This window comes from Macaca fascicularis, chromosome 15 (assembly GCF_037993035.2).
Source record: "Macaca fascicularis isolate 582-1 chromosome 15, T2T-MFA8v1.1".
Lineage (NCBI taxonomy): Eukaryota > Metazoa > Chordata > Mammalia > Primates > Cercopithecidae > Macaca > Macaca fascicularis.
Window position 1 is genome coordinate 2,500,211 of NC_088389.1, and position 17,210 is coordinate 2,517,420.

The window sequence follows — 17,210 nt, forward strand, 5'->3', positions numbered from 1 at the left end:
CTCTGGCGTCTCCTGCTCCTTGCAGCTGTGAAGGGCCTGCGTGGCGTTAGAAGCCGCTGTCTGAGCCAGTGGTGTTTTCCATCCTTCATGTTGGGCAGCAGGGGCGCCAAAGCATTGCTACCACAGGCATCGCCCACCCAGGCTGGTGCTGCCAACAGGGTCTCTGGGCCCATAGGTGAGTGCCTTTGCCACGTCTTCCCAGGCTGGCTGGAGTCTCGCTGTCCCTCCTGCCCGCTCCTCACATGGCAGCCCAGGCGGATGCAGCTCCCTCCAGGCCGTTCCCGCGGCAGCAGTGGGAGGTGTCCTGGAGGCCACTCTGCGTCCACACTCAGCTTCGCTTGGGAAAAGCCACTTCCCACCCACCAGGACAGCAGGCTGGCCTAGACAGGAGAGGCTGGAGGGAGAGCGGCACCACTGCTCGCCCAGGGGAGGCTGGCGTGTGTGCACCCGAGCTGGACTCGTGCCCCGGGTGGGTCCACCAGCCCCGTGCGTAGTTCTCCTGCCATCCGTGTGCCACACCCCCACCAAGGGCTCTCCCGAGGGTGCCTGCAGTCAGTCCTTGGCGGTGGTGCTGCAGGCTGGGAGGGCAGGCAGGGTTCCCAGCATTAGCAAAGGTTGGCAGAGGCCCAGAGCATGGCCGGCCAGGCGCTGCAAGCCGCCCTCAGGCCTGGGCTGCTGATGCGTGCTAAGTGTGCGGCCCCGTGACAGGCGGTGTGCTTAACCCTGGTGTGGGGGTCTTCCCAAGTAAGAGAAGCTGCTAACCAGGCCCCCAGGCCAGACCCACTGCTGGGAAGAGCAGATGCCTGGACGCGTCGAATGCGCTGCTCCTAGTGCTCCAGGCACTGGCTGTGGGTAGGAGGGGCCCCGCGCCAGGAGGCTGGTCTCCACAAGGCCCTCATTCTTCTAGGAGCCTTGCACCAAGTGTGTGTCTGCAGCACCCCCACGCTGGGGCTCCAGTGCGTCCCGGGGGACACTGCACTTCTGAGGAGCTGAGTGGATCCCACGTGACTCCACACAGTGGCCTCTGGGCGCTTGTGCCTAGTCCCCCAGAGATAGTCCTGAGTGCCACTGCCCTTAGCAGATTTTGCTGTCATCTTCTTGCTAGAATGAATCTTGGCGTGGGTTCTCCTGAGTCATGGAAGACGGAGGTCTCGGGGAGCCCTCAACACAAGCAGCCACTTGCTTCTGCCAAATCCCAGATGGTTTCTCAGGAAGAATAATGGGGCTATGGAAGGTACATGCCTTGCCCCAGACACCTTTCGCAGCCGGCCGCGCCATCCCGCCCCATATGCACAGACATAGCTGTTGCCTAGTCCGACATCCAGGCCACTGCCCCTCGTGGCTGAGCCGCCACAGCTGCCCAGCAAGAGTCCCTTGGCCCTGCAGAATGATGCCACTCTAACCGTTATCTGCTGCACAGAGAGGGCGCCCAAGGGGCTAGGGGGTGACAGTTACCGGCGGCCGCCCCGCCAGCTCCCGCTTACCACTGCTTGGTGATGTCAAACATCATGACCACGCCGTTGCAGCTCTTGTACACGTCCAGGAACTCGGCATCCAGGGCCATGTCAGACTCCGCCTGGGGACGGAGGGAATAGTAATGAGACTGGCCCAGGATGGGCCCCACCCATGTGGCCCACAGTCCTGGAAAAGGCTGGATAGTTTTCTAATCTGGAAAGATAACGGCCAGTTCCATTTGGAAACGATGCGCTGAAGAGATGGGATAGCTAAACACAGGTTTGCCCCAAAGGGTCTGACAGTCAACCCCAGCCTCGCTGGCAGCTCCCTGAACAAGCCCCCTACTCAGGACCTCACATTAATCACAGCAGTGTCTGCCCCAGGCCTCACGGATGACCAAACCACCACTCGAAAATAGAGGCAGGCGCCGGACTACCAGCCGCCCTCGGCTAGATGTACATTCCGGAAGCTTCCAGTGCCCACAAACAGGGCTGGCTGCAGTGCTGTGGGCAGAGTCACTCCACCCCATGCTCTAAAGGGAGTGGGATGCACTGCACGGAGGGTGCGAGGCCCCGGGTGCGTCAGGCTCAGGTTGGGTTGGCCCCAGGTGGCTCCAGGGAGAGAAACACGCCCACAGCCACCACTGCAAGATGTGTCCTGTGCTTTGAAGGGCCGAGCCCACTGTGACTGGGATAAAAGTTTGGCGAATTCACTTAAATACTTCTCAGATCACTCAAATGCCAGTAGGGGGTCAGTCCAACACAATGTCTAGTACAGGTGAGCCAGCCACCAGCCACCCCCAAATGCAGCCATGGCAGTGTGGGGTTTGCGGAGCAGGTGGGAAGCCCAGCGGCCCCCGTGGCCACAGCATAACTGGGGTGCTTGGGGTCAAAGGCGTGTGAAGTGTTGGGCACCGGCTCACGCACCCCAGGGCACTGAGCCACTGCTACCCGCTGTGCACCGGACACTCACCTCCTGGGGGTCGTTCTCCATCTTTAAGCCGTCGCCTCGCTTTTTGCATTTTCCTTATTTAAAAACAAACAAAAATTACGAGGTGGAATCCCTGGGCCACAGGAGGAGCATGGGTCCCCCTTGGCCACTCAGCCCCCAGCTCTGGCAGGTGCCCTGCTCCACCACCCCAAGCAGCCTGCAGTGCGGGCACCCACGAACTCTGGAGCAGCGGGACCTGGGCAAGGCCCTGCTGTCGGCTTTGGGGGCAGGGCTGGGCTGGGCATGGACAGAAGGTGCTAGATGGGGCCCATGGCTCAGCAGCTGCTGGACAGGCTGCGGTGGGATGGCCCACAGCCCTGCACCAGGAGGGTTTGCTGCTGAAGGAAGGGCCCCTCCCCAGCTCCCCCAAGTCCAGGGCGGGAGGAAGTACAAGGGATATGGTGGGAAAGTGAGGGGCTCCCCCTGGGGTGAAAGTAGGGAGATGAGCGCACAGATTCTCAAGGCAACAACCAACACGGGAGAAAAGGAGAGGAGGGCAGGGATCCCAGCCCTGAAGAGGCCTGGGGAGGCAGAAGGGCAGCTGTGTGGTGTCCACGGTCTGGGTCCCCCTGAGCCTCTGCCATCAAGGTCACCATGGCTCTCCTGACCAGTGAGGGGCCATGGCCCCTCCCTCTATCTCCACAATGCTGACCTGAGGAGAAAGGGCTCCAGACCATCCTGGGAACTCTGGGGATCCCAGTCTTGAAGTCAAGGACTGGGACAACAAACAAAACCCCTAAGAACAGATGGGGCTCATGTGTTTAAAACGCCACCTCCACTTTATTCCACAGTTTGTTTCTGAACTGCTCACCACGATGTGACCCGGTAGGGGGGTCAGCCCCTCCCTCACAGGTACAGGAGACAGAACCAGCCCAGAGGAGCCTGCCTAGTCCAGCCACAAAGGGCTCAGCACAGCACTGCTGGCTGTCTGGGGCCTGTACCCAGGAAGGATGCCCACAGCCTAACCAGCACCCCCCTGGGCTAGCCACTGAGGCCGGTCGGATCTGCTCTGGGGAGAGCAGGCAGAGCTGGAGGGGAGCCGGGCCCTGGCTGTCCAGGCGGAGGTGAGGGATGTCGGCTCACCTTGAGGCTCCTCCATCCTCCATTCAGCCTCCCTCCGGGCAGCCTGCCCCGTGCAGCCCCCGCTGAGCCTGATGGCCTCACCTTCCCCTTCCCCTCGAGAACTCACCAGGTGACCATGAGGCCTCAGCACCCTCCACTGCGCTCCCCACTGGCCGCCCCGGCTGCTGTGGGCGGTGCTCACACCTTGCACAGTGGGCACGGAGTCAGGGTGGCAGTGGAAGGCATGCCAGGCCCCGTCATGGAGCTGGGGGGACCTTTCCCTCCCGAGGGGCCCTGGTTTAGGCTGAGTGAGACTCCCCGGTGGGTGCTAACAGGTGATGCAAGGGTACACATGCAACCCCAGAGGAAGCCCAGCACTGGGCCGGGCGGCCTCTGCACCCAAAGGCCTCCACGGCAGCCCCAGGCACGACAGGCCACCAGGAGGGGGTCCCATCCTAAGCCATGGAGACCACACCCATCACAGTGCCCAGATACGAACCCCTGTCTACGGGAAGCCTGTGCCCGCTCCACACATGGGCAAAGCCAGGGGGCCACAGCCACGGAGCCAGAGCTGGAGGGAGGCACAGGAAATCTCTGCAGCTCCGGAAGGGACCCTGCCCCGGATGGGGGAAGCATCCCAGGATGCGAGTCAGGGCAGCCCCGCCTGAGACACCTGGGGGCCACAGGCAGATCTAATAGCTTCCCCTCACAGTGCGGACGGGGACAATGACGGGGCAGTGGGTGGCCACCTCTAACGCCAGAGACCACGCAGAGCTCTGCAGACACAGCATCTGGAACACCAGGTCAGCATGGGCCACACAGAGTCCAGCGCAGCATGGTGGGAGCCGCAGGGGCCCAGCACCCCTGCAGGAACTGCATGAGAACCCGTCTCTGAACCCCCATGGCCAAACCCACCCCAACAAAACACAGGTGGAGGAAGGGGAGCATGCGCCATCCAAACAGACACCATCACACAGAGACCGCGACCGCCTTTCCAGCAGAACCTCGTAACGAGGCCACAGCCAGGCCTGCGAGGCTGGGGCGTGCATGTGGCCAGCCCCGCACACACCACACATGCCCACAGACCACGATTCCGGGGAGGGCCGTGAGCTCCACTCTGAGGACTTAGAGGAACTTGTGACCTTGTGGCTGAGGAGGAGACCAACGATGTCGAGGACACCCCGGGGGCTGCTGCAGCCCTCCCATGGCCCCCAGAGCGCGGGTCTGTGTGGCTGGGGATCCCTGGCGGGAACACATCCCTCTAGACAGCCTGTCTCCGGAGCGCAGGAGCTGGGTCCTCGGCTGTGGGCATGGGGCCACCTGGTGCTGGATCGCTCTGCCAGGCAGTGCAGGAGGGCTCCCAAAATAGCACCCCAGGCCTTGGGGCTCAAAGCACACCCCCGGCCGCACCTGCCACCGCCGTGCATGCCGTCACTCAGAGGCGGGAGGGATGCTAACTAAAGCAGCAAAGCATGTGGCGCCACAGGAGGGCTGTGCTGTGCCGCGGGGTCACCACTGGATGTGGAGGGGAGCAGAGCAGCAAGACCCTGGGCACCATCCACGAGGACAGTGGGTGATGCGTGGGCACCGGGGGAAAGAAAGGAAGCCTCTCTGCACAGAGCACACAGTCCCAGAGAGAAGCAGACACAGAACACAGACGCCTCACCTTTGTCCACCACATCCCAGACTTCAACCTTCACGATGTCATCCGTGGCTGAAACAGGGAGAATCCTAAGATTAGTGCCCAATATGAAGTTCCCAGGGTGGCACAAAGCGGTCAGGCTGGTGTGGTTGTCTGTGCGCCGCAGGCACCAGCTCCCACCAGGACTTCCGAGTGTCCAGAAACCCAGGATGTGCTCCCTCAAGATGACCACACAGGGAGCGGCTCCTTCAGGCCTCCGCTCAGACACAGCTTCAGCGACAAACCGAACGCACAGTATCTCCCTCCACAGCCCCAGTCCCGGGCATGGCTCCCTATCTCCTCGGCCCTGATCCTGGGCACGGCCCCTCCCTCCCAGGCCCCGATCCTGGGCACGGCCCCTCCCTCCCGGGCCCCGATCCTGGGCACGGCCCCTCCCTCCAGGGCCCCGATCCTGGGCACGGCCCCTCCCTCCTGGGCCCCGATCCTGGGCATGGCCCCTCCCTCCTGGGCCCCGATCCTGGGCACGACTCCCTATGTCCTCGGCCCCGATCCTGGGCACGGCCCCCTCCCTCCTCAATCCTGGGCACGGCCCCTCCCTCCTGGGCCCCGATCCTGGGCACGGCCCCTCCCTCCTGGGCCCCGATCCTGGGCACGGCTCCCTACCTCCTCGGCCCCGATCCTGGGCATGGCCCCTCCCTCCCGGGCCCCGATCCTGAGCATGGTCCCCTCCCTCCCGGGCCCCGATCCTGGGCACGGCCCCCTCCGTCCCCGATCCTGGGCATGACCCCCTCACTCCTCGGTCCCGATCCTGGGCACGACCCCCTCACTCCTCGGCCCCGATCCTGGGCATGGCCCCTCTCTCCCCGGCCCTGATCCTGGGCACGGCCCCCTCCCTCCCTGGCCCCGATCCTGAGCACGACCCCCTCACTCCTCGGTCCCGATCCTGGGCATGACCCCCTCAGACCCCCTCACTCCTCGGCCCCGATCCTGGGCACGGCTTCCTCCCTCCCTGGCCCCAATCCTGGGCATGGCCCCCTCCCTCCCAGGCCCTGATCCTGGGCATGGCCCCTCTCTCCCCGGCCCTGATCCTGGGCATGGCCCCTCTCTCCCCGGCCCTGATCCTTGGCACGGCCCCCTCCCTCCTGGGCCCCGATCCTGGGCACAACCCCCTCACTCCTCGGCCCCGATCCTGGGCACGGCCCCCTCCCTCCCGGGCCCTGATCCTGGGCATGGCCCCTCTCTCCCCGGCCCTGATCCTTGGCACGACCCCCTCCCTCCTGGGCCCCGATCCTGGGCACAACCCCCTCACTCCTCGGCCCCGATCCTGGGCACGGCCCCCTCCCTCCCGGGCCCTGATCCTGGGCATGGCCCCTCTCTCCCCGGCCCTGATCCTGGGCACGGCCCCCTCCCTCCTGGGCCCCGATCCTGAGCACGGCTCCCTCCCTCCGGGGCCCTGATCCTGGGCACGGCCCCCTCCCTCCCTGGCCCCAAACCTGGGTCCCTCCCTGCAGGGCCCTGATCCTGGGCACAGCCCCTCCTGGCCTCAGCATACTGGAAGGTGACCCTCCTGGCTGGGTGGGTGTCTTTGTTTTGCCCATAGTCTCCATGAGAGCAGGTGGGCTCCTGCTGACGGCTGTGAACAAACGGGCCCACCTGTGTCACCTTCTCCTGACCCTGTTTCTGCATCCAGTGACTGGCCTCTGGTTCACTTTGAGGGAGTGGGATGTAAGTAACCACTTGAGGGCAGAGGCCATACCCTCCCTTCGGAGCCACCTGACAGGCCCCAGGCCTGCCCCATGCTGCACCATCACGGCTGGGCCTGCTGGTGCTGCCTGCTCCTCCTGAGCACCCACGACTGTGCCCTATTGTGGGGCATGTTGGGGTCTAGGGGAGCCAATGGATGGAGCCTCCCGCCCACCCAAGGATTCCAAGGGGAAGGGAGAACCAGAGGGGAGGCACACCCAGGCCCCTCACACCGCCAGGCACCTGCACACCAACCGCATCTGCACACCAACCACATCCACGTCGCCTGAGCAGAGGGGCATAAACGCTGCCATCAGCCTCACCCCAAACCAGGAAGAGAGTGCGGTGGCAGGTAGAGCTTCTGCGTGCCGGCCCTGTGGGCTCTGTGTCCTGTCAGCCCAGCACCACCTTCCCAGGCCCTAGAGAGCAGCAGATGCCCAGCAACTCCACGGCTGTTCTGCACAGCAGTCCAGGCGTCAGCTGTCACCATGTGGTAGCTGAAACTCATCTTTGCCTCCCACTAGTAACCCACTAGGTTTTATTTTTTTTTTCAGTGAAAAGGAATGGTGTTTAAAACAGCCCTGGCTAAGCGCAATGGCTCATGCCTGTAATCCCAGCGCTTTGGGAACCCAAGGCGGGTGAATCACATGGTCAGAGTTCAAGGCCAGCCTGGCCAAGATGGTGAGACCCGTCTCTACTAAAAATATAAAAAATTAGCCGGGTGTGGTGGCGGACGCCTGTAATCCCAGCTACTCAGGAGGCTGAGGCAGAGAATTGCTTGAACCCAGTTCCAGTGAGCTGAGATCTTGCCGCTGCACTGCAGCCTGTGCACCAGAGCGAGATTGTCTCAAAAATAAACAAACAAAAAACAGACCAACAAACAAAAAAAACAGCCCCAAGGCTTTTTACTGTCAGGATTCTGAACACACAGGGCAGCTGCTCTGCCTCCCACAGCACGAGCCTTGGAGCCGCCACAGCTATCACCTCCCCCACCTTCCTGCATCTACCCAGGCACCAGCACCCAACTGAGACCCTGGGGAGGGGTCTACCCCACCATCCAGCCCACCTCACCGAATCTTTTAAGTGACACAAACTTTCCGCAGGAGCAAGGCTCAAAGGTCTTATTACTGTTTCTGGTGCTGGCGCAGATGTGGGGCTGGGCCCAAGAAAAAACACCACGTGCTCCAAGAGGGCACAGGCCCGGGAGTGCTCCTCAGAAGACACCTCCTTTCAGTCCCCCAGGCGCCCGCGTGCCCACTCACCTGCGGCCACTGCTGTCCCAAGCTAAGCCTCCCAGCTCAGCGGGGCTTCATGAAGCTCACTCAGGCAGCAGGGTGATCCACCCCAAAAGAGCCCCCAGAGTTCACTCCGGGACCCCCACGCAAGCAGGGTCCCTCACAGACAAGAACTCTTTGGGGAGACCCCCTCTGGGGAACGCATCTCCCAAGAACCAGGGCCAAGGAAGTGGAGGCCTGGAGCCCGAACCCCCGAGGCGCCCGCCACACTCACTCTTGTAGCTCCAGTGGATGCTGGTGACCTGGATCTCCTGCGTGGGGATGTACTCCTCCACGAACGGCCGGCCCTGCAGGCGGTGCCACAGCGCTGTCTTGCCCGTGTTCCTGTCTCCCCGGATCACTATCTTCACTGCGGGCACGAAGAGTAAAAGAAAAGGCCAATCAAACGAACCGAATCCAAGTTGCAGATTTAAGAGCAATTACAAAGAGAGCCGGTTCTGCTGCCACCTGTTTATCTTTCTTGCCAGAGTCAGACTCAGGAGACCCGCAGGCAGGGAAGGAAGACCATGGGTGGGAACCATGGTGACCTCTCCCATCAGGAGGACACCTGGCGGTCCACAGAGCATCGATGGCAACCGGGGCCCAAGGGGCAGCTAGGGGTCCTCCTGGGCTGCTGGAGGCCACAACCCGGGTCAGGCTTTCTACTTGGAGGACATGGTTCTGCCCTAGAGCCCACCCCGGGACCCCTGGGGACCCTCAGGGTCAGAGGCCGCCGCCTGCGGAGCTCGCCACAGCACCCCAGGCTTCCGCGGATTGCTCCTAACCAAGTTTTCTGCAGCCCTGGTGTCTTCAATGCACAATTCTGCAGAGCGTGGGGCCTGCATCCCAGCTCACGCACAACATGTGTGTGCCGGGTAGCCCCGGGCCTGGGCCTCCTTGCTCCGGGGCTGGGTTGGAGAGACCACTGCCCAGCTTGTTTGGAAAATGTGACGGGGGGGGGGGGGGGGGAGGGAGGGCAGCTGGGAGGGGAGTGCGAGGTTAGCAAAGGCAGGAGGTGGCTCAGAATGGGTGGACAGGGGGATGGACCTGGCACCCGACTGGACTAAGAACAGACAGCCTGCGGAGGTGTTGGAAGAACAGGATGGAGAAGGACCGAGAAGCTGTGTGGACACAGCAGCCAGCAATGAGACAGCTGCCCTCGGACCTGGGCAGACCCCGAGCTTCTCACACGGGTCTCGGTGAGCCCACCGCAGCCATGGGGGAGAGCAGAAGCCCTGGCCGTCCTCCGCGTTTCCATGAGGGGAGAGCCAGGGAAGACGTCGGGAAGGGAGCCGGTGGCGGGGAGCAAAGGAAACCGAGGAGCAGGTCTGCAGGCTCCTCCCACTTCCCCACGTCTCAGGTCTCCCGCCGGCTCCCCGCATCTTCGGTCAGGTCTGCAGGCCGCTCTCGCTCCCGCAACTCCCCACCAGGTTTTCTGTCAGGGGGACCCCACGCTCCCAACACAGAGGGCGCCCGGCCTCGGAGCTCCGAGGGGCCCTGGGCTGTCCCTGTGGCCCACCCGGCTCCTCTCTCCTGGCCCCGTTCCCTCCTCCTGCCTCAAGGCACCGTTTCCACAATCGTTTCTTTTCCCCCGAAGCTTATTCATTTCCTCACCCATTCTAGGTACCTCAACGTGCCAGCTTGCAACACCTCTGGCCAGATTTCACGTGCCGGCCTGCCCTGTGACAAAGCCACCAGAGGGGACCCGGGAGCCCTCACGGCCACGGCGGCCGCACACGCCGGGGCAGCCAGGCGGCTCCGCGCTCCTCCCGGCCAAGCCCACCCCGCGAAGGCGGGGCCCTGTTCCCCTCCCTCCCGGCGGCGGACCTGGAGACCGAGGCCGCCCGCAGCGCCCCCAGCCCGGCGGCCCAGCCTGTGGTGAGCAGCAGCCACAAGCGGAGCCGCAGGCGCTCAGCGCAGCCGGGAGGGAGTCAGGCCCCCGCGAGACGGCAGCGGCGCCCTCCCTCCTCCGTCCCGAGGCAGGAACCCGGGGGCAGCCCACAGCTCTAGGCTCAGCCTGGCGGCCGCCGCCCCCCACACGAGCAGCAGCCCAGGCTCGCAGGGACTGCCCGGGCCGCGCATGCACAGCCTCGCTGGGCCCGCCAGAGAACGGCGGCGCCATCCACGTCCGTCCAGCGGCCCCGAGGCCCACGGCCTGAGCGGCGGCCCACGGGCTCTGCTTCCCGGTGCGTCCACATGCGGTGGTCCCCTCCGAGTCCTTCCCGGGGTGGGGCGTTAGCGACGCGGAGAGCTGAGACGTCCCAGCGACCGCCCGTCTTCCCGCCGCCAGAACCAACGCGCTCACGTCCCCGGGTCCCGGCATCTTGGCTCCTCCACCCTACGCATCAGAAAATCCCCTCCCTTCATTCTGTAAAACTGGCACATGCTCTTTGTAAGGAACTTAAACAAGGTAGACAAGCACAGAGATTCATGTGAACAAAGCCTCCCGATGCCACTGCCGGAAACCTGCCCTCATGAACGTGGGAGCTCATTCCACGCATCTGGTCCGTTTTGCTTCTCCAGGATGTCGGAGTTAGGGTCGCACCGAATAATTTCTCTCGCTCAGCGATACGCACTTAAGGCTCCTGCAGGCCTCTTCAAGGCTTGAGAACATCTTTTCAGGACTAAATAATGTTCCACCATCTGGATGCACGGAGTTTATCTAGTGAAGTTCATCTAGTGAAGGACGTCTTTCTTTGGCCGCACTTTTCCTTGAATTTCCATTGATATTTTTCTCTTTTCGTAATTTACATTATTTGAATACTGCAACACTCACACTCAGCCTCTATTTTTTTTTTTTTTCGTATCATTACCTGTCATTTTGCTGTGAGATTTTCCCTTTATTTTCTAAACTTTCCTTTGATTTTATTTTTGCTTTTCAAAAATTATTATTGGCCAGGCACGGTGGTGACTCACGCCTCTAATCCCAGCACTTTGGGAGGCCGAGGCGGGCGATCACTTGACGTCAGGAGTTCCAGACCAGCCTGGCCAACATGGAGAAACCCTGTCTTTACTAAAAATACAAAATTACCCGGGCATGGTGGTGGGCACCTGTAATCCCAGCTACTCGGGAGGCTGAGACAGGAGAATTGCTTAACCCCAGGAGGTGGAGGTTGCAGTGAGCTGAGATTATGACACTGCATGCCAACCTGGGCAAGAGAGCAAGACTCTGTCTCAAAAAAAAAAAAAAAAAAAAAAAAGTATTGTTTTTACAAACAGGGTCTCGCTGTCACCTAGGCTAGAGCCAGACCAGTGGCACGATCCTAGCTCACTGCAGCCTCAATCTCCTGGGCTCAAGTGATCCTCCCACCTTAGCCTCCCAAGTAGCTCGGACTACAGACACCTGCCAGTTAGTTTTTTTTTTTCTTTTTTTTTTTGAAGACAGAGTCTCACTCTGTCGCACAGGCTGGAGTGCAGTGGTGTGATCTTGGCTCACTGCAACCTCCACCTCCTGGATTCAAGTGATTCTCCCGCCTCAGCCTCCCAAGTAGCTGGGACTACAGGCACATGCCGTCATGCCTAATTTTTTGTATTTTAGTAGAGCCGGGGATTCACCATGTTGCCCGGGCTGGTCTCCAACTCCTGAGCTCAGGCAATCCGCCTGCCTTGCCCTCCCAAAGTGCTAGGATTACAGGTGTGAGCCACTGCGCCAGGCCTAGTTTTTTTTACTATGTTTTTCTTAGAGAGACGGGGTCTTGCTTTTTGTCCAAGCTGGTCTCAACCTCCTGGGCTCAAGCAATCCTCCTGCCTCAGCCTCCCAAAATGCTGGGATTACAGGCATAAGCCATGGCACCAGTGAGGATGGTCCACTTTAATCTACGTTCCTTGAGCCTTTAGGTCCAGAGAATTTCTGTGAGTCTGCGGTAACCCTTCACATTTCTACCTGTTCTCTTTCATCTTGAAGTATATTCTGCATAGCATCACTGTAGCTGCGGCAGGTAGGACTATAGCTAGAGCGGCTTTCTTAGTTTACCTAGGGTCTGGTTTACCTAGTGTCTTGTTTCCAACTCCTAACTTTCAACACCATTGTTTTGGATGTGTCTCTTATACACCACATAGCCAAATTAAAGAAAAAAATCCCTCGAATCTCACATTCTTTTGAGCTGGTGAGTTCTGTTTACTGACAACTGCTGCTGCCATGTTATTTTATGATTTTTAGTTCCTGCTCTGGTTTACTCGCACCTCCCCCAGCCTTCTATGCCTTTGATTAAAGCAGGAAAAGGTGGTTTTCAGAAAGTATTCTTTCTGCCTGGTATTTATTTGGAAGGTTTGCAACCTGTTTCTACATTTTGAATGGTAACCTTAAATTTTCAACACTCACATCTGCTGCAATAAAGTCTGAAGTTAACACATCTCTTTACTTTCTTCTTAATATAGAGATTTCAATGCCTTGACTGTCTAGCTTCACCCTGGGCTGTGTTATTTCTGGTAGTTTCTATTCCCTATATAAATAATGATTACCACTGATTTAACATAACCAATGCTGCTTTTCTTTTCTTTTGAGATGAAGTCTTACTCCGTTGCCCAAGGTGGAATGCAGTGATGCAATCTTGGCTCACTGCAACCTCCACCTCCCGGGTTCAGGCAATTCTCCTGTCTCAGCCTCTCAATTACCTGACCCTACAGGTACATGCCACCACGCCCGGCTAATTTTTGTAATTTTTTTAGTAGAGATAGGGTCTCACTATGTTGGCCAGGCTGGTCTTGAACTCCTGACCTCATGATCCACCTACCTCGGCCTCCCAAAGTGTTGGGATTACAGGTGTGAGCCACCACGCCTGGCCCACCAAATGTATGTTAATGTATGAAAATGAAATGTACTTCATTTTCACCACATATTTACCAGTTTGTTTACCTTTGCTTTTTTTTTTTTTTTTTTTTTTTGAGATGGAGTCTTGCTCTGTTGCCCAGGCTGGAGTGCAGTGGCGCAGTCTCAGCTCATTCCAACTTCTACCTCCTGGGTTCAAGCAATCTTGTGCATCAGCCTCCTGAGTAGCTGGGATTACAGGTGCCTGCCCTCACACCCGGCTAATTTTTGTATTTTCAGTAGAGACAGGGTTTCATCATGTTGGCCAGGCTGGACTCAAACTCCTGACCTCAAGTGATCCACCTGCCTCGGCCTCCCACAGTGCTGGGATTAGAAGTGTGAGCCGGCACCCACCCCTCTTTGCTTTTTGAATCCCTCTCCTGTCTTTCAAGCTCAACTCCACCTCTCTGAAGAATAACCTTCAGTATTTATTTCTACAAGAGCCTTTGCACAGTGAGCCTCAAACTGCGGCTGAAATGGAGCCAGTCACATTGCTCTGAAGTGCTCATCAGGCAGAGACCTCAGCCCGCATCAGCCCTCCCACAGCCCGCATCAGCCCCCCTCAGCCCGCGTCGGCCCCCCACAGCCCGCGTCGGCCCCCCCAGCCACAGGTTTGCTGTGAGCTGGTCACCAGTTCACCACATGTTCCTCTCAGGGAAGTCTTTTTGTTCTGGTTGCATCTAAGATGTTTACTTTTTAATGTTTTGAAAATTTCCAATGATGTATCTAGCTGTGGATGTTTTTTAAACTCTGGACTTCTTGGAGTTTCCTGTATTTCATGAACTCAGGAAAATCCTCAGTTTTCCCTTTCTCCTTTCCTGCTCTCTTCTCCTGGAACTTGTACTGGATACGTGCTGGCATCGCCTCCTCCCAGGGCCGTACATCTCCTCCCGACACTACTGCTCCTCCTCTCTTCAGCTGGGTTAGTGCTGCTTCTCCTGTCTGCCAACTTATTTAACTGTTGTTTTCATTTTTTATTTTTTTTGTTTTTGAGACGGAGTCTCGCTCTGCCGCCCAGGCTGGAACGCAGTGGCCAGATCTCAGCTCACTGCAAGCTCCACCTCCCAGGTTTACGCCATTCTCCTCCCTCAGCCTCCCGAGTAGCTGGGACTACAGGCGCTCGCCATATTGCCCGGCTAGTTTTTTTTTTTTTTTGTATTTTTTAGTAGAGACGGGGTTTCACCGTGTTAGCCAGGATGGTCTCGATCTCCTGACCTCGTGATCTGCCCGTCTTGGCCTCCCAAAGTGCTGGGATTACAGGCGTGAGCCACTGCGCCCAGCCTGATTTAACTATTAATGACTATGTTTTTCATTTCTAGAGGTTTTTATTCTCTTTGTTTCTTTTTCAAACACAAATTGTCTACTCATGGTTTTTTCTATGTTTAATTTATAATTGACATAATAACCGCACATATTATGGGCATCAGACTTGACTAGTCTTAAGGTTGCTTCCTTTTACGTCGTTATCAATTTTAACATACATTTGTTTTCTATTATCTTCAGATTTTGAGAATGAAGTGTCTTATTTTCTCTCCCTTGAAATGAAATTTACTCCTTTTAAAAGCTAATTACCCATATACACATCTACTATATAGCCACAAACTCTTTTTTAAAAAAGCTAATTACAAGAAATCCTGTAACATCAGAAATAAAACAAGTAAAATAGTCTGGCTTAATTATTCTAAAAAATTAATCCCCCCCCCCTTTTTTTTTTTTGAGACGGAGTCTCACTGTCACCCAGGCTGGAGTGCAGTGGCGCAATCTCGGCTCACTGCAATGTCCGCCTCCCGGGCTCAAGCAATTCTCCTGCCTCAGCCTCCCGAGTAGGTGGGATTACAGGCATGTGCTCACCACACCCAGCTAATTTCTATTATTTTTAGTAGAGATAGGGTTTTGCCATGTTAGCCAGACTGGTCTCAGACTCCTGATCTCAAGTGATCCACTCACCACAGCCTCCCAAAGTGCTGGGATGACAGGCGTGAGGCACCATGCCCAGCTTAACCTCTACTTTTAAGTTAAAAGGTTAGGCTGGGCCGGGCGCGGTGGCTCACGCCTGTCATCCCAGCACTTTGGGAGGCCGATGTGGGCGGATCATAAGGTCAGGAGATCGAGACCATCCTGATTAACACGGTGAAACCCCGTCTCTACTAAAAATACAAAAAAATTAGCCAGGCGAGGTGGCAGGCGCCTGTAGTCCCAGCTACTCGAGAGGCTGAGGCACGAGAATGGCGCGAACCTGGGAGGCGGAGCTTGCAGCGAGCTGAGATCTGGCCACTGCACTCCAGCCTGGGCGACAGAGCGAGACTCTGTCTCAAAAAGAAAAAAATTAGGCTGGTTCAAGTGGCTCTCTCCTGTCATTCCAGCACTTTGGGAGGCCAAGGCAGGTGGATCGCTTGGGCCCAGGAGTTTGAGACCAGCCTGGGCAACGTGGTGAAACACTGTCTGTACAAAAATTACAAAACTCAGCCAGGCACGGTCGTGTGCACCTGTAGTCCCAGCTACTCGGGAGGCTGAGGTACCAGGATTGCTTGAGCCAGGGGGGTGAAGGCTGCATTGAAAAGACTGCGCCACTGCACTCCAGTTTAGATGAAAGGGCAAGGCCCTATATCCAAAAAAAAAAAAAAAAAAATCAAATCAACTTCAGAATCTTTTTTTTCTCCTGCTGGTCCCTTGATCTTGGGTTTTGTTTTCTTTTTTTTCTGCTTAATTTCAGAATCTTAAATGTTGGCTGGAATAAGCTGACTAAGTGATTCACCTGGAAAACCTTTCGGATTCATCTAAGAAACGCTAAGAAGCCCTGCACTTAACCTCACGGTAAACCTCCTCTTTTACTAAATGGGATGTGAACACGATCTCTGTCTTAAGCTTCTTTTAGAAACTACTATGCAGAAAACAGAGCTCTATTTGAGGCCCTGAGCCCTTCTTACCCTGATTCAATTTGACTCCTTCACTTTCCTGCAGGTTTCCTGCAAAATATGGAATCATTTTCTTACATTTCCATACCAAGAAGAGCTTATGATTTATCTCAGATGCACGAAGGTTTAACTCCTAAGCCGGCCCTCTCACGGTGCCAGCACATCTCCTACGGGGCCCACTACAAGGTCCCGGCCGCCTCCCCACCCTGACAGCCTGTGCTGCAGCTGGTATCAGCCACGCCCTGCCCCTCTCCCACTCTGCACCCTGCAAAGATTTCCTATCCTCAGCCGCTTCAGACTACCTGGTGGCGAGGCAGGTAAAAACCAAAGTGACCCCAAGAAAATGGCTGCTCCCCCAAAGGAGGCGGAAGGAGGAAGTGAAGATGAGGAAATGTCAGAAGATGAAGAAGATGGCGGCTGTGGAGAAGAGGCTGTCACACCTCAGGAGAAAGGCAAGAAGGCTGCTGCAACCCCAGCCAAGAAGGTGGCAGTTTCCCCAACAAAAAGGCTGCAGGTGCCACACCCACCAAGAAAGCAACTGTCACTCCAGGCAGAGCAGTCGCCACACCTGGCAAGAAGGGAGCCATACCAGGCAAAGCATTGGCAGCAGCTCCTGGCAAGAAGGGGGCACCCCAGCTGAGGGGGCAAACAACAGCAAGAACACCAAGAAGGAAGACAGTGATGAGGAGGAGGATGACTCTGAACCAGCAGTAGTGAAGGCAGCAGCGGGTGCCCCTGCCTCAGGGGATGACAACGAGGACGATGAGGAGGATGCTGAGGAAGATGGCTCTGAAGCAGCAGTTATGGAGACAGCAGCAGCCAAGGGAAAGAAAAGCTTCTACGAAAGCTGTTCCTGTGAAAGCCAGGAGGATGGCTGAGAATGAAGGTGAAGAGGATGATGAGGACAAGGACGAGGGTGACGATGACCGAGAGGATGAAGTGATGAAGATGACGAAGAGGAGGAAGTGTCTGTCAAAGAAGCACCTGGAAAACGAAGGGAATGACCAAACAGCAGCTTCTGAAGCCAAGAAACAGAAAGTGGAAAGTGCAAAGCATAGAACCAACCTCGTCTTTTTTTTTTTTTTTTGAGACAGGGTCTCACTCTCTCGCCCAGGTTGGAGTGCAGCGGCACGATCTCGGCTCACCGCAACCTTCACCTCCCAGGCTCAAGTGATTCTCCTGCCTTAGCCTCCTGAGTAGCTGGGATTACAGGCGGTTATCACTACCACCTGGCTACTTTTTGTATTTCTAGTAGAGACGGGATTTCACCTGTGGCCAGGCTGGAGCATCTTTCAATCTTTGTTGGAAACCTCAACTTTAAC

The 17,210-nt window shown here is 57.5% G+C and overlaps 1 protein-coding gene and 1 pseudogene across 15 annotated transcripts in view; one reads left to right on the top strand and one right to left on the bottom strand.

Annotated features, from left to right (window-relative positions):
• RABL6 (RAB, member RAS oncogene family like 6) overlaps positions 1 to 17,210 on the bottom strand; it is a 33,319-nt gene that overhangs the window by 9,595 nt on the left and 6,514 nt on the right. For all 15 annotated transcript variants that reach the window (XM_074015980.1, XM_005580389.4, XM_074015975.1 and 12 more), the window contains 4 exons: positions 8,402 to 8,536; positions 5,174 to 5,221; positions 2,428 to 2,480; positions 1,485 to 1,576 (listed from right to left, as the gene is read on the bottom strand). In XM_074015980.1, the coding sequence (XP_073872081.1) occupies positions 1,485 to 1,576; positions 2,428 to 2,480; positions 5,174 to 5,221; positions 8,402 to 8,536 (328 nt within the window). The remainder of the gene's footprint in view (positions 1 to 1,484; positions 1,577 to 2,427; positions 2,481 to 5,173; positions 5,222 to 8,401; positions 8,537 to 17,210) is intronic.
• On the top strand, positions 9,208 to 16,977 carry LOC135967569 (uncharacterized; annotated as a pseudogene).